Source organism: Amblyomma americanum, chromosome 2 (genome assembly GCF_052857255.1).
Source record: "Amblyomma americanum isolate KBUSLIRL-KWMA chromosome 2, ASM5285725v1, whole genome shotgun sequence".
Taxonomy (NCBI): Eukaryota; Metazoa; Arthropoda; class Arachnida; order Ixodida; family Ixodidae; genus Amblyomma; species Amblyomma americanum.
Window position 1 is genome coordinate 25676216 of NC_135498.1, and position 12654 is coordinate 25688869.

At 46.2% G+C, this 12654-nt stretch overlaps 1 protein-coding gene across 16 annotated transcripts in view; it reads right to left on the minus strand.

Moving 5' to 3' along the window:
- The window catches only part of Mi-2 (chromodomain-helicase-DNA-binding protein Mi-2 homolog), a 63416-nt gene extending 50978 nt beyond the window's left edge, over positions 1 to 12438 (minus strand). For all 16 annotated transcript variants that reach the window (XM_077653530.1, XM_077653529.1, XM_077653528.1 and 13 more), the window contains exons 1-6: positions 12238 to 12438; positions 9049 to 9614; positions 6206 to 6374; positions 5410 to 5510; positions 1868 to 2068; positions 826 to 969 (exon numbers count right to left, since the gene is read on the minus strand). In XM_077653530.1, coding sequence (XP_077509656.1) covers positions 826 to 969; positions 1868 to 2068; positions 5410 to 5510; positions 6206 to 6374; positions 9049 to 9614; positions 12238 to 12322 — 1266 coding nt within the window. In that variant the 5' untranslated portion in view covers positions 12323 to 12438. The remainder of the gene's footprint in view (positions 1 to 825; positions 970 to 1867; positions 2069 to 5409; positions 5511 to 6205; positions 6375 to 9048; positions 9615 to 12237) is intronic.
- Positions 12439 to 12654: the final 216 nt, after the last annotated feature.

The following is a 12654-nucleotide window of genomic DNA, read 5'->3' on the forward strand; positions in this document are numbered from 1 at the left end:
TTTCACCACAAACCGGTGAAGGAAGCCAGCCCCACACAGTGAGGAGACACCACAGAGCGATGAAGCACAAAAAACACTGCCTCCAATCCTCTCACCCTTCACACATCAGGTTCAAATGGGAATAAGGGCTTTATCTGATTTTACGCATTTTTCCAGCTCCAAATTAATCTGCAATCGGATAGGCCTTATCTTCCTTTTTGCAAGTCTCCTTCGAAAGCTTAACGACTATTGTTTTGCTGGTCACAAGCAAGCCTTGTGCTTGTCCTACCAGTGGGAAGAATACTCTCATTGGAAGTGGCCTGCTCATGTTCTAATGCCATTCAAAGCTCACTGCAGACCGAACATGTGCATCCAAATGTGCCGGGTACAACATCTTCAGCAGAATGTGGTAATAGCAGTAACATGGTGCTGTATGCAAATTCTTCTCACTGCAGCTAAACACCATGCCAGATGTTTTGCTGAAAGCAGCACTGAAAGTTGCTGATTAAGATGTGATCTTTGCCACATTTCACAATGGCCCATTAATTAATAAGGCAACAGCTACGGTAAAGCCCTGTATGCACCACAGAATGCAATCGTAGAAAGTGCAGGTTGGGCTAGCTAGCAGTAGCTCACAATGACGGGCACAAAGCACATGGAATACACAATGCAAGGGAAAACAACGAAAGGTGCAAGTGAGCGTGGCATGTGATTTCATGTATGTATCTTAAATGTGAAGATTAAACTCTATAAACCATGAAACTATTCTCAGAGGTGTAACGACAATGAAGAGAGCAAAAGCCTCATCCAGAAGGTGTCTTAATATGAGGGGGCAGTGGGACTCACGCAATGTGGGCAGCTCCATTTGCCCTCGGGCGGTTCCTCGAGCTCGGGTTCCAAGCAGACCAAGTGGTAGGCACGTGGACACGTGTCGCACAATATGATTTCACCCCCTTGCTGACACACCTCGCAGTAGTCCTGGTGATCCGTCTGTGAGAGCAGCACAAAGCAGCGTACCAAACAAGTCAGCTGCCTGGCAGCAAAGGCTTGCATCCAAACGCTAGACAGTGAAATGCACTGTCCCTGCCTCACAATGTCACCAGAAATAAATTAAGACCCCAACTATCATTCAATGCCGTTAGTAGTTGCATTTACACTCCAGCTTATAATAATCAGCTTCTTGACGTTTATAGTAAACCACTTGGTAATTAAGAGCCTAACAAAAAATACACCTACAAGCAGCACTGCTAGTCCAGGCACAAGTGTAGCTCAGCAGATGTGAAGGGTAAGTGCCCCGCTATGCTCCGATATGTACAGTATGGTCCTACGTGCCGTCTAGAGCTTAATAATTACGGCACGGTGACAAACCACATAAGCACTGCTGCACTCACTTTGAACGCTGTGTCTGTGCTGTAGCTTAGAGGCTTACAAGTATTAGTAACATGCATTTGGTTAACCAACTGATTTTCCACTTTTATGTTTTTGAACAAAAGGAAGTCCCACAACTCACCACAGCAACAAAACAATGGGCTAAGAGTGTCAACCTTTTCACAGCCAAAATCCTGAGACACAAAGGCAACTGAGAGTTATGGTGACTGGGTAAATGGAACTAACTTCTGTTTTGCAGTCTACTTATGATACCAGTATCAAACAACTCAACCACTAACATATCTCAGAAACGCAGGCATGTACACCGGTAGCAATGTTTTCTTGAGTGCTTCCTCCCAGCATTCACAGCACACCTTTAAACAGCACTCGCAACATTTTTATGCTGCGCATTTTCTTTCCTCACTTACAAAGCCAACGCAAAAGCTGAGCCTAAGCTCAGACTGCACTTGACTGCAAAGCACCCGAGCATCAAGAAGGAACACTTTGCCTACAGACGCACCTCGTAGCCATCATTCTCAGCATCCGAGTTGGGGAAGCTAGCCGTGGTCTTGGTCTTCTTCTTCTTCTTGGCCTTCTTGGCCTTGCCCTTCTTGGAGGAACCCTTGTCACTCTTAGCCGGGGGAGGAGTCATATTCTGCGCTTCTTCCAGCGCAGCCTCAAAGTCAGCATCGCTCTGGTCACTAACGCTGTTCTCATCCTCCTGCAATGCGAAAAAGCACACAATCACTTGCACCTTAAAGTAAAAAATAAAAATTCTGAGGACGATTACGATTCTCCCCAATTCAAAATTTGAGCACAGCTCCGTCGGTGTCTCGGGCTTTGTAGGCTCACTGTTTTGCTTTGCTGGGTCATTGCCACGTCTGGCAAAGATATTAGTTCGATATTAGTATTGCAGTCAAATCTCGTTACAGCGAACCTCAGATTAACGATTTTTTCACAATTACGAACATTTCGAAAACCCCCTTCCGAAGGCCTATGCTTTCAATGTAAAAATTTTTCAGTACTAAGAATTTCAAAGTACCGAATAATTCAAAATAACGACCGCAATTTTATCGCTATCACTCAAGTTATATACCTCATTACTACGAATTTACATCCACCGCAGAAAGGAAAGCGGCAAGTTCGGAACCGATCGAGCGCTGCTGGGAGCCAATCGCGGAGGCCACGTCCGGGGGAAACGAGATACGGGTTTCGTAGCCAAATCCAAACTTGCAGGTGGAATGCGTAACTAGGCCTACTTTTTCTTGCGCACTAATCTGAGCGTGCGGAGGAGCGCCCGCGCCGTTGTTTCTCTCAGGTTGGTGAGGACATGTTGATGTTCGGCTGCCGCGCGATCACTCTGCAACTCGGACGACGAATTCTGCGGTGCCCACCAAAAAGAGGCGAAAGCAGTTTTCGCTGCAGGATAAGGTCGCCATTCCTCGGGACATTGATGCCGGGAATAGGCAGATCGACGTCAGCAAGGAGCTTGGAGTGGCGCCCTCGACCATTGCGACCATCTTGAAGGATCGTGCGAAAATACTTGAGCTTCACCGGAGGTCTCAGCTTGCTCCAAGCAGGAAACGGCTGCACCTCGGGAATTTTCAAAACGCGGATCAAGCAATGTTGACGTGGTTCAAGGATGCCCGTTTGCAAGGTGTGCCAGTGTCAGGGCCAATGCTACCGGAAAAAGCGCGGGAATTAGCCGCAGCGCTTGAAGTCGCTGGTTTTGAAGCAAGTGCCGGGTAGCTCTACCGTTTTCGTCAGAGAAACGGGATCACCTGGCAAACGCCCTCCAGAGAAGAAAAATCAGTGGGCAAGGAGGGTGCTGCTGCGTGGACGAACGGCCACTTTTAAGAAATAGTGCAGTCTTACTTCCAAGATGATATTTTTAACGCCGATGAGACCGCGTGCTTCTATCAGCTCCTCCCAGAGAAAACTATCCATTTTAAGGGCATGAAGTGCAAAGGCGGGAAGAAATCGAAGGTTCACATTTCAGTGCTGTTCGTCTGTAATGCAACTGGCACGAAGAAGCTCAGGCCACTCGTCATCAGGAAATATTTAAAACCTCGTTGCATGAAAATTGTAGTGTCGCTGCCGTGCGACTACCAAGCCAACAGCCGTGCTTGGATGACGCGTGATATCTTCTCTGAGTGGCTCCTCAAGGTCGACAGCGAAATGAAGAAGGAAGACAAGAAAATCCTGATGATTGTAGACAACTGCTCTGCGCATCTTGTGAACATTCGCTTGACGAATGTGCGCCTCGAATTCCTGCCTCCGAATTGCACTTCACTACTCCAGCCTCTGGATCAGGGGATAATCAAGAGTGTGAAGACAGAATTTCGAAGGTGCCTAGTTCAGCGGCTGCTGATTAACCTTCGAATGAACCAGCCAACAGCAATAAATGTCAAGCAGGCCATGGAGATGCTCACCGGGTCGTGGTGGAAGGTCAGTCCTACCACCATTCGAAACTGCTGGAGGAAGGCAGGTTTACTGAAGACGCCAGCCCATCCACCAGATCGCAAATACGAAGACGACAACGCAAGCGAGTTGTGGGAGGAGGCACAAGAAAATCTCTCTATAGACCCTTGGGTGACATTCGATGATTACGTCGAGTGCGACGCGGCTGCGTGGACGGCGGCGGAGCTAACAACCAAGGACATCGTGAGCAGCGTCCGCGAGCCGGGGGATGGCAGTGACGACGACGACGTGAAGGCGGAGACTGCTGATCGTCCGGACGACTGCGTCTCAAGCTCCGATGTCTTGAATGCCATTGGGAAGGTGCGCATCTTCCTTGGAGCTTCTGTCAGTGTGCCCGAGGCGGTACACAAGTAAGTCGGCGACATCGAGTCGTTTGTCTTGCACCGTTTGTCCTCCACGAAGCAGAAAAAGATCACCGATTTTTGCAAATAAATGCCGTGTGTTCAACCATGTATATTTATTGGCCGGAAATTACTATTTCCAAGCGTGTCCGCTGCTGTAGAGCTGAGGTAGGTGATCTCTAATTATTGACGCTACTCTATGCGATTTTCACTTTAACGATATTTCAAAATAACGAATGAATTTCGGTGGTCCCTTGAAATTTGTTATATCGAGATTTGACTGTAGTTGATGAAGACGACAATATGCAATGCATAGCACGCGAGAATGTGTAAATTAGTTCGATAACAGTATTAGTAGTCGAAGTCAACTATGATGTGCAATGGACAGTGCAAGAGCGTGTTGCAGTTTAACACGAGGCAGCGTGATCGGCTGCTGCAATAGCCTTGTGCTCTCAGTCTATGCAGGCTCATTGTTTTGCTTTGCTGGGTTGTCGGCAAGTCTGGCAATGATATCAGTTCGATAGTAGTATTAGTTGATGCAGAAGGCAATGTGCAATGCACAAGGCATGAAAATGTGTAATTACTCCGACGTGAGTATCAGCTGAAGAAGACAACGATATGCAACGCACAATGCAATGTTGCAGTTTAACGTGAGGCATGACCGGCTACGACTATAGCCTAGTGCTCTCGTGCAGTGGCCAGCGAAGCTACCTGTTCGCGGCGCCGCGAGTTCAAATCCCAGTTGCGACGATGTTTCATTTATTTATTTATGGCTTGGCTTAATTGCATCGACGGAAGCAACGCAGCTCAATCCACGAACGAGCGCTTAAGAGACGTGCTTTAAAAATAAATGATGCACTCTACCATATATCATTACTCCCCTTCCAGCACGCGCTCTGCAACCACAGAGGGTCAGAGGCTGTATGTCAAGCCATTAGATACCTGTCAAACTGCAAGCACCGCTCTAGCAAGTTTCAAATTTCCGGAGGATGACTGAAATGAAGTTGGATTTCCGCAATCCCAGGTCTAGCAGAAATTCAAATAGAATTAACCAAGAAACCAGGCAGGCCAGTCGTCGGCCACGTCGGCAGTGACAGGCTTTGATGCAGTAACCAGTCTCATCTCCACAGCTAAAATTTTCTCGAGCAGTTGTAAAGATCCAGGAAATCCAAAAATAAACAAATAAGCTTTTGAACATACAAAACAAAGTTTCCTTGCATGAAAAGTAGTGATAGCTTACAGAGCTCTGCTTCTTGCGCTTGCCAATGCCTCCCAGTTTGATCTTGAGCAGGGGCACCGACTTTTTCTTTTTTGTTTTGCTGCGGCTTGACCGCTCCCCATCTGCATCAGCACAAGGCAAAGAAAGGAATGCAACAAGGGCTTACACAAAACTGCAAAACGTGCAGCTTTCCATCATGAAGCAATCGCATCAGTAAACACCACAGAAGATGTTGCAAATAAAAAAAATTAAATAGAAATCTCAAAACATCTGCAAACCACTGCAGCTTTCGTCGCTGCAAAAAATACGATTTTAGCAGTGACTAATTTGCATACCTGTTACATAAAGAGAGAAAAAAAAGCACTTCATTTGGCAATCCTGCCTTACTCACTGAAAAACAGTTCCCAACTCCCATACTTCTGTAGTCAAACCTTGCAGAAAAAGGGGTATAAAGTAAACTAAATGCCAAAATTGCTAGTACAAAATAAGCCACTTCACAATAGCACTCCACAGTTTGCAATGTTTCAGTTTAAAACTTCTGGTATTTCGCAACAGCCTGCAATTGACAAAGACACAGCAAATTTGCATGTTGGGGCAATAACATACCCCCCCCCCCCCCCCCCCCCCCTGCAGTGTGCAAAGAGCAATTAAGTTTTGGCTGCAATTTCTTGCTGAACACAATACCATAAAGAACAAAATATAGAAATTTTGTAAAATAGGCTACAAATTAACAAAACAAAACTTAACTATGTTTGTATTTTGCTGTTTTTTCTTATCCCGTTAAGATGAAATGATAACTCTCTCTCGGCCCCCTCACCATTGTCCTTGGTGGAACAGGAAGGTGTGGATGCAGCTGCCCTCGACTGCCGCACTGGCCTGTCATCTTCGTCGAGAGCGTCGTCTGCATTCGGGTTGTCCCTCAGGAATTCATGCCACTTGGCTGAGATCAGCAGCACTATCTTTGCCATCGCTATCTTGGGATTGGCCTACACCAAGAGCACAAGAAGTGTCACAAACATGCACAACTCAAAACACCTCGCATCTATCTCTTCCCCGATTTATGCATTTGGTTTGGTTGGTTTTATGGGGTTTAATGTCCCAAAGCAACTGAGGCTATGAGGGACACTGCATTTTCAACATCACAAACATTCCTCGCACCCACTCGCCAGCTTCGGTGAAAAAAATTTTGAGGCTTGTTTTACGTCGTCTTAGGCATTTTATGAAGTGTTTTATGAAGTCTTAGGAGTCTTCAAGGGACTCCACCCATGAAGACTCCCAAGACTCTATGAGCAATGCATAAACATTTTCGTCTCTATCCTTCTCGCGATCTCACTGCTGTGTCATGCGAAGCATCATCCCTAGCAATGGACTGAGTTCCGGCTTCCCGTTTTTACTGTTTTAAAATTGGTCCACATGGTATTTTGGCAAAAAAAACAGTTTGTTGTGGCAGAGGGAGGGAACTCTTAGGATTGCGATGTCACTATCAACTCAAAATGTTCTAAAAACCATCGGAGTTGCCCTTTAGTAAGAGTGGTGGCCGTTAAATGTTGGATTAACATTCAAAGCTGCACTGGCTATGATGCACATCATAGTAGTGAGAGCTGTCGATTAATTTGGACCACACTGTGCCTTTTGACAAGTTGCAGCATCACACAGTACACAAGCGTTTATTTCCACCAAAATTAGGCCGCCGCGGCCAGGATTTGTGCCCGTGACATTGGCCTTTGACACACATTGCCAATTAGGCTTAAAGGATTCGCTAGTTTACACTTTCATATGATGCCTTAAACATTAGAATACATCGTTAACTCCATGGTATATGCCCACTACCCCTTAATGATTCTACAACTGAACTTCTCATTGATGCTGTTTCGGTTTCATCAGCCGAATGACGACTATGACGCGTTGACAGTATTAAGATCATCGCTGATACACAGTTTTAATTCACCACAACACTTAGGCCAGCATGCTTCAAGAGCTGCAATGACAATGAACAATGTGTCAGCTGTTATATCACATTTGTTTTAGTGCCTCACGTGACCTTAAACACTTCCAATGCATCACAGCCATCATTTGGTTGAAGAAACCAGAACACAAGAAGAAATTAGAAGTTATTCAGAAGTCATAGGCAAATACCATCTGGTGAGCCATGTATTCTAATGTCTAACACATCATCTGCAAGAAGAAAACATGCAACTAGAATTAGATGCCTATGGTCCGTTTAAGACAAAAATGACGCTGCAGAAATAAATAGGGAAGACATGCCATGTGAGAAAGAGTTGGCACGAGTGCTAGAGCTAGTTTTGGTGGTAAAATTTCGTGGCACAATGTGAAAATCAAGCTTTTAGCAGAATGAAGCCAAAGCTGCATTTGTAGCTCCGCAGTGACACAAATGGTTACTTTTTCATTGTTTGATACCTTGACAAATTGATTTGGTTTATGGGGGTTTAACGTCCCAAAGCGACTCATGAAAGACGCTGTAGCGAAGGGCTCCGGAAAGAACCTGGGGTTCTTTAATGTGCACTGACATCGCACAGTACACAGGCCTCTAGAATTTCGCCTGCATCGAAATTCGACCACTGCGGCCAGGATCGAACTTGCGTCTTTTAGGCCAGCAGCTGAGCACCATAACCACTTAGCCACCGCGGCGGCTCACCTTGACAAATTCAATGCAGTAGGTCATGACAAGTGGCAGAATTATTGCCTTTATAAAATCATCACCAAAAAAATTACAAATTTGCACGCTAAATAACCTCTGTAATGTTTCAAATCTCATTGGCACCTCCTAAAGCATCTGCATTTTGCACAGTTACCACATCAAACCATCATATCATTACTTTTTGACACATACAAAAAATGCCTACATGAAATTAATTTAATGTTGTATGCTGCAACTCCAGAAAAGAAACCTATTGGCAACAGAGTTCCACAAGCTAACGTGAAATAGTGGCATGGCCAATTTATTCTGTCTTGCAGCATATGGTTAGAGGTCACCTGAAAAGTCTCATTATTACCTCTAAGTCAGTAAGTTCCCAAGGTATATTTTTTAAAGCTAGCAGAACTTAAAAATCAGAAGCTTTTACTGTGGCATCAGCTAAAAGCTTCTGATTTGCTAAAACAGATCAAACAGGTGCAAAGATTAACAACAGAGTAACGCAAAAACAGTGCACTGGCAGTGAATGTCAAGGTCATGTTCACAGAGGCATATGGTACCTCACAGTAAGCAAGCTGTAATATGCACACTTATGACATGCACGTATGATTGACACTACATCAGCAGCATACTCTAGAAACAGTGAAATCCAACATGCCTCTGCAGGAATGACGTAGTAGCCCTCTATGCCCCTATAAAGCTGGCACAGCACTGTGCCCCAACTTTGGACGGTCAATTTCATTTTCGACATGGACAAATGTCATGTGCTGACAGGCACCAACAATGAAACAATGAATCAGGTCTACTTCTGCGACTGCCACACATCACTATACTAACATTTCTTTGTTAATCTTGACATCCTCACAACAGTGTGCACTTTCCAAGACAGGCAATGCCTCATGCTAAGATATTCGAGGGCCACGACCAACGAAACCACCATTCCTTACAAGTCACAACTTATGCGAGAGGTTTGAAGAGAAAAAAAAAACAGCGAGTTCACAGCGCACCTTGGTGATAAGGGGCCGCACGTGCTGAGAGAACAGCTTGTAACTCGTGAGGTTCTGGTAGTCAGCGTCCGTGTATTCCAGGGGCACATCCTGAAGTCCCAGCTCCTGGCACACTTCTGTCGAACTCTTGTGCTGCTCCGGTTCAGTAGCTGCCGGGGCAGCAGCCACGGGCGTCACGGGCTCTGGGGCAGCCTTCTCCAGCCGAGGCTTCTTGGCACTCTTGCGATCCACCACATAGTCACTGTCATTGTCCGAGTGGCCCCCCAACAGCTGGCTATCACTGTCGTCCTCATCCTCGGACGCAGCACGTTTCTTCTTTTTCTTCTTGCCATTTTTGCGTTCACGGCGTTTCTTGGACTTGGTCTTTTTGGGCTTTGGTGGTGTCTTGGGGGGCTCCTCTTCTTCCTCTTCCCCGGGGGGCTCGTCCTCTGTGCCTGCTCCGCCAACACTCGGTGTCGGGGGAGCTCGCGTTGATGCCCCTTCATCAGACTCTTGGCTGCCCCCATCACCTGCGCCACCCCTGCCGCTGCCCGCTTCATCCTCCTCCTCCTCCACCGCCTCCGACCCTGTGCAAAGTGCACGCAGCAAACTTAGGGACAAAATATACACATAAAACTGCCACCAACTAATGTGCCATTCAACAAATACAGTAGACAGGCAACAACAAACAGACTAAAAAGAGACAGACTGCCCAGCGATCTATACTCCTCCCCTTCGAAAAAGGTAAGGCAATACAAGGCACTGACATATCAGTTAAGGCTGAGTGGGGTCTGAGAGTGCTTGCCATGGTTACAAACCAAGAGCACAAATAAATCACAAAAGCAGACTCCAGGCTTTTCAATTAACTAAAACAGGGTACAATAACCATAATTCACAGTAAGTTGAATTTCAAGCAATTTTTAACCAAAAACTGCATTTTTGAAGCTAACTTAAACAGTTGTGCTCTCTCCACAAGGCAAAGCGATTAAACAATTTGTCACTACATTATCTTTAAATTCAGAAACCCATGCTCCAATACTGCTCCAACCAATAGCAAGAATTATAAAGAATAAGGATAACAAACTTTAACATAACTTAAACTCGGATAAACTTTTTCCCCCTTTCAAGCCAACTTGTCAGTTTCAAGGTCACCATCAACATTCTGTGCATGCTCATAATTGTAGACCAGCAGTGACTTGAAAGAAAGGAACACACCAATAAAATGTGTAATGTATAAAATGTAACGCAAAAACCAAAGCACATGCAGCTGTAAGAAAGATATTGGGTGCAATTCTGGAAAAAATGAATAAGCCAATTCTTCCTGCAATAATTCAAACACCAACCACAGCCACTGCATCATAGAGAGTCTGCGTCACTCGTGTGCACAGCACTCGAGCAGTGGACTTCTCTGTGAACAAACGAACACCTCATGACATCTGCTAGGTTTTGGATGCAACAATTGGCAGGAAACAGAGTCACCAAGATCGAAAAAAAATGTGGCACATGCTTTTTACCAGAGAACCACACACTGTTGTATAATTTGCTTTTATTGCATGGTGTGCACTGCTCAAGCACTCTACACAAGGGTAACTCAGAGTGTCCAATTAAATACAACCATAAGGACAATGCCTGTCGTGCAAGATCACTAGCAGACAAAACTAACATTTCATGAAAACAATTTCGCAAAGTACTTTCAAGTGGCAGTACAGTTAACTGATTCGAAATGAAATCACAACACCAAATCTGAAGATCCTGTCTGAAAATCACTTCCAGAAATGTGGTCGTTTAATATGCAATGGTTTGGATGCAAAGGTAGACATTTTTGCTGCCTGAAAAGGTCGTTCATAACTGATTGGCTCAGATTATGAGACTTAAAAAAAAAAACTGCTCACGCGAACTGGTTCTTACTTCAGGCACACCACTGCAGGCCTTTCACTGAGAAGCAGTGACATCTATCACCACTGACGTTTACATCATGCGCTGCTCACTGTTAAGACATTGAAGCAAAGCAAGGACAAAGGGCGGCAAGTTAGCACACTTCTGCAACTAGGGGCAATAGGACATCCAATGAAAACGAACATTTAGAGCAAGCCATGGGTGGACATGCATGGCAAGACGTCACATATGACGCCTGAAAGCGACTATGAATGAAGGGAAGTACGGATCAGAATTCCGAAGGTTCGGTATGGCCTGTCTTTTAAGAGACGGGACTTCCGCTCTGCTGAGCGAGACAACCTGTGATACGCGGGCGCCCGACATCTGCATGCCCAGCTAGGAACTTTGGTCCGCTTTGTTCCGACGACGATTTTTGTCTGTCTGTTCGTTCAATGTAAGCGGTTCCCGCTCAGGATAACACGCATGTGAAAGTGATCACACAAACTGAATGAAACATAGAAAGTTAGCTTTTTTCAACAACTAATTAACTGCTAACGGCGTCATCCGTTGACGACGCGGAAAAAATTAACAAAAAAATAAGAGCAGGCCCTTTCGAGGTGCCCACCCAAACGTGAGAGTTCGTGTCTCGGTCGCCACGTTAGGACCGTGCTGGGAACTAATATAAAAACCACAAAAGCATAAATTACGACAAAAAAATTTTGACAGTTTTATTTCTTTCTTCGGAAAGCTCTAAAAACCAGCCATTTTGGAAAAACGCTCCCGCTAGCCTCGTTCCGAGGTTCAGATCAATATGATAATGAGATATACATATCCGGATAGTTATCCCGCCGTCTTCCTCCATTGGCGACAAGCACCAAAAAGCAAAGTCGGGCCCGGGCCCACGATGCCTGTGTGAACACCACTCGAATCCTAGACACTCAAGACATCAGTGACACTCGCCGGGGAGCCGTTTACGCGCACCAAAACAGACACCATGTGCTCTGTGAGATGCCGGTCAAAAAAGCAGCGGCGCGTACGACGCCGCCGAAGGGCTTACTAAGCCTAGCGTAATCGGGACCGCTGGCGCGAAAGTTTGTGCGTCTACGGCCCTTTCAAAGAGACCGACCGCGGTCGCAGGCGTTCTGCCGGTGCTCGCGAGACACTCGCGCACACCCTGAGCGTCAAATGAACGCGAGGAAAGGTCGATATCAAGCAAACGCCGGCTATCACGCGGCCGGCGAGCTCACGTCGCGAGAGCGGGGGTCCTGCCGCCGCGCTTCGACAGGTAGAACAGCAGAGCGGCGGCCGTCGAACAAAAACAAGTGCATCGCTCACCGGCTAAAGAATCGTCTTCTGCTTCTTCGGTGGCCATCTCTTGGTCTTCGGACTGTTCTTCGTCGCGTCCAGAAGGCGCGGGCATAGCAGTGGACACCGCCGAAACGTGTCCCCAAATCCTTTTCCACGGGGCCGGAGACCGCCGGGCACCACAGAAGACTATCGGTGTAAAGATGTCTACGTTATTTTCTCACACCCTCCCTGCAACAAAGTAGAGGAGGAAAATGGACTGAGGGGGAAAGGAGAACACGCGAGAGGCAGGCACGCGCTCGCGCATGCGCTGCTGACGTCACTGGGAGCCAGATATCCCACAAATATTAGCAAGCAACCCTACCACCAAGAGCGGCAGTGGGGAGAGGAGGTAAGAGAGGGGAGGAAAACTCGCAAAATAAAATAAATGGTAAAAGTGATACCACG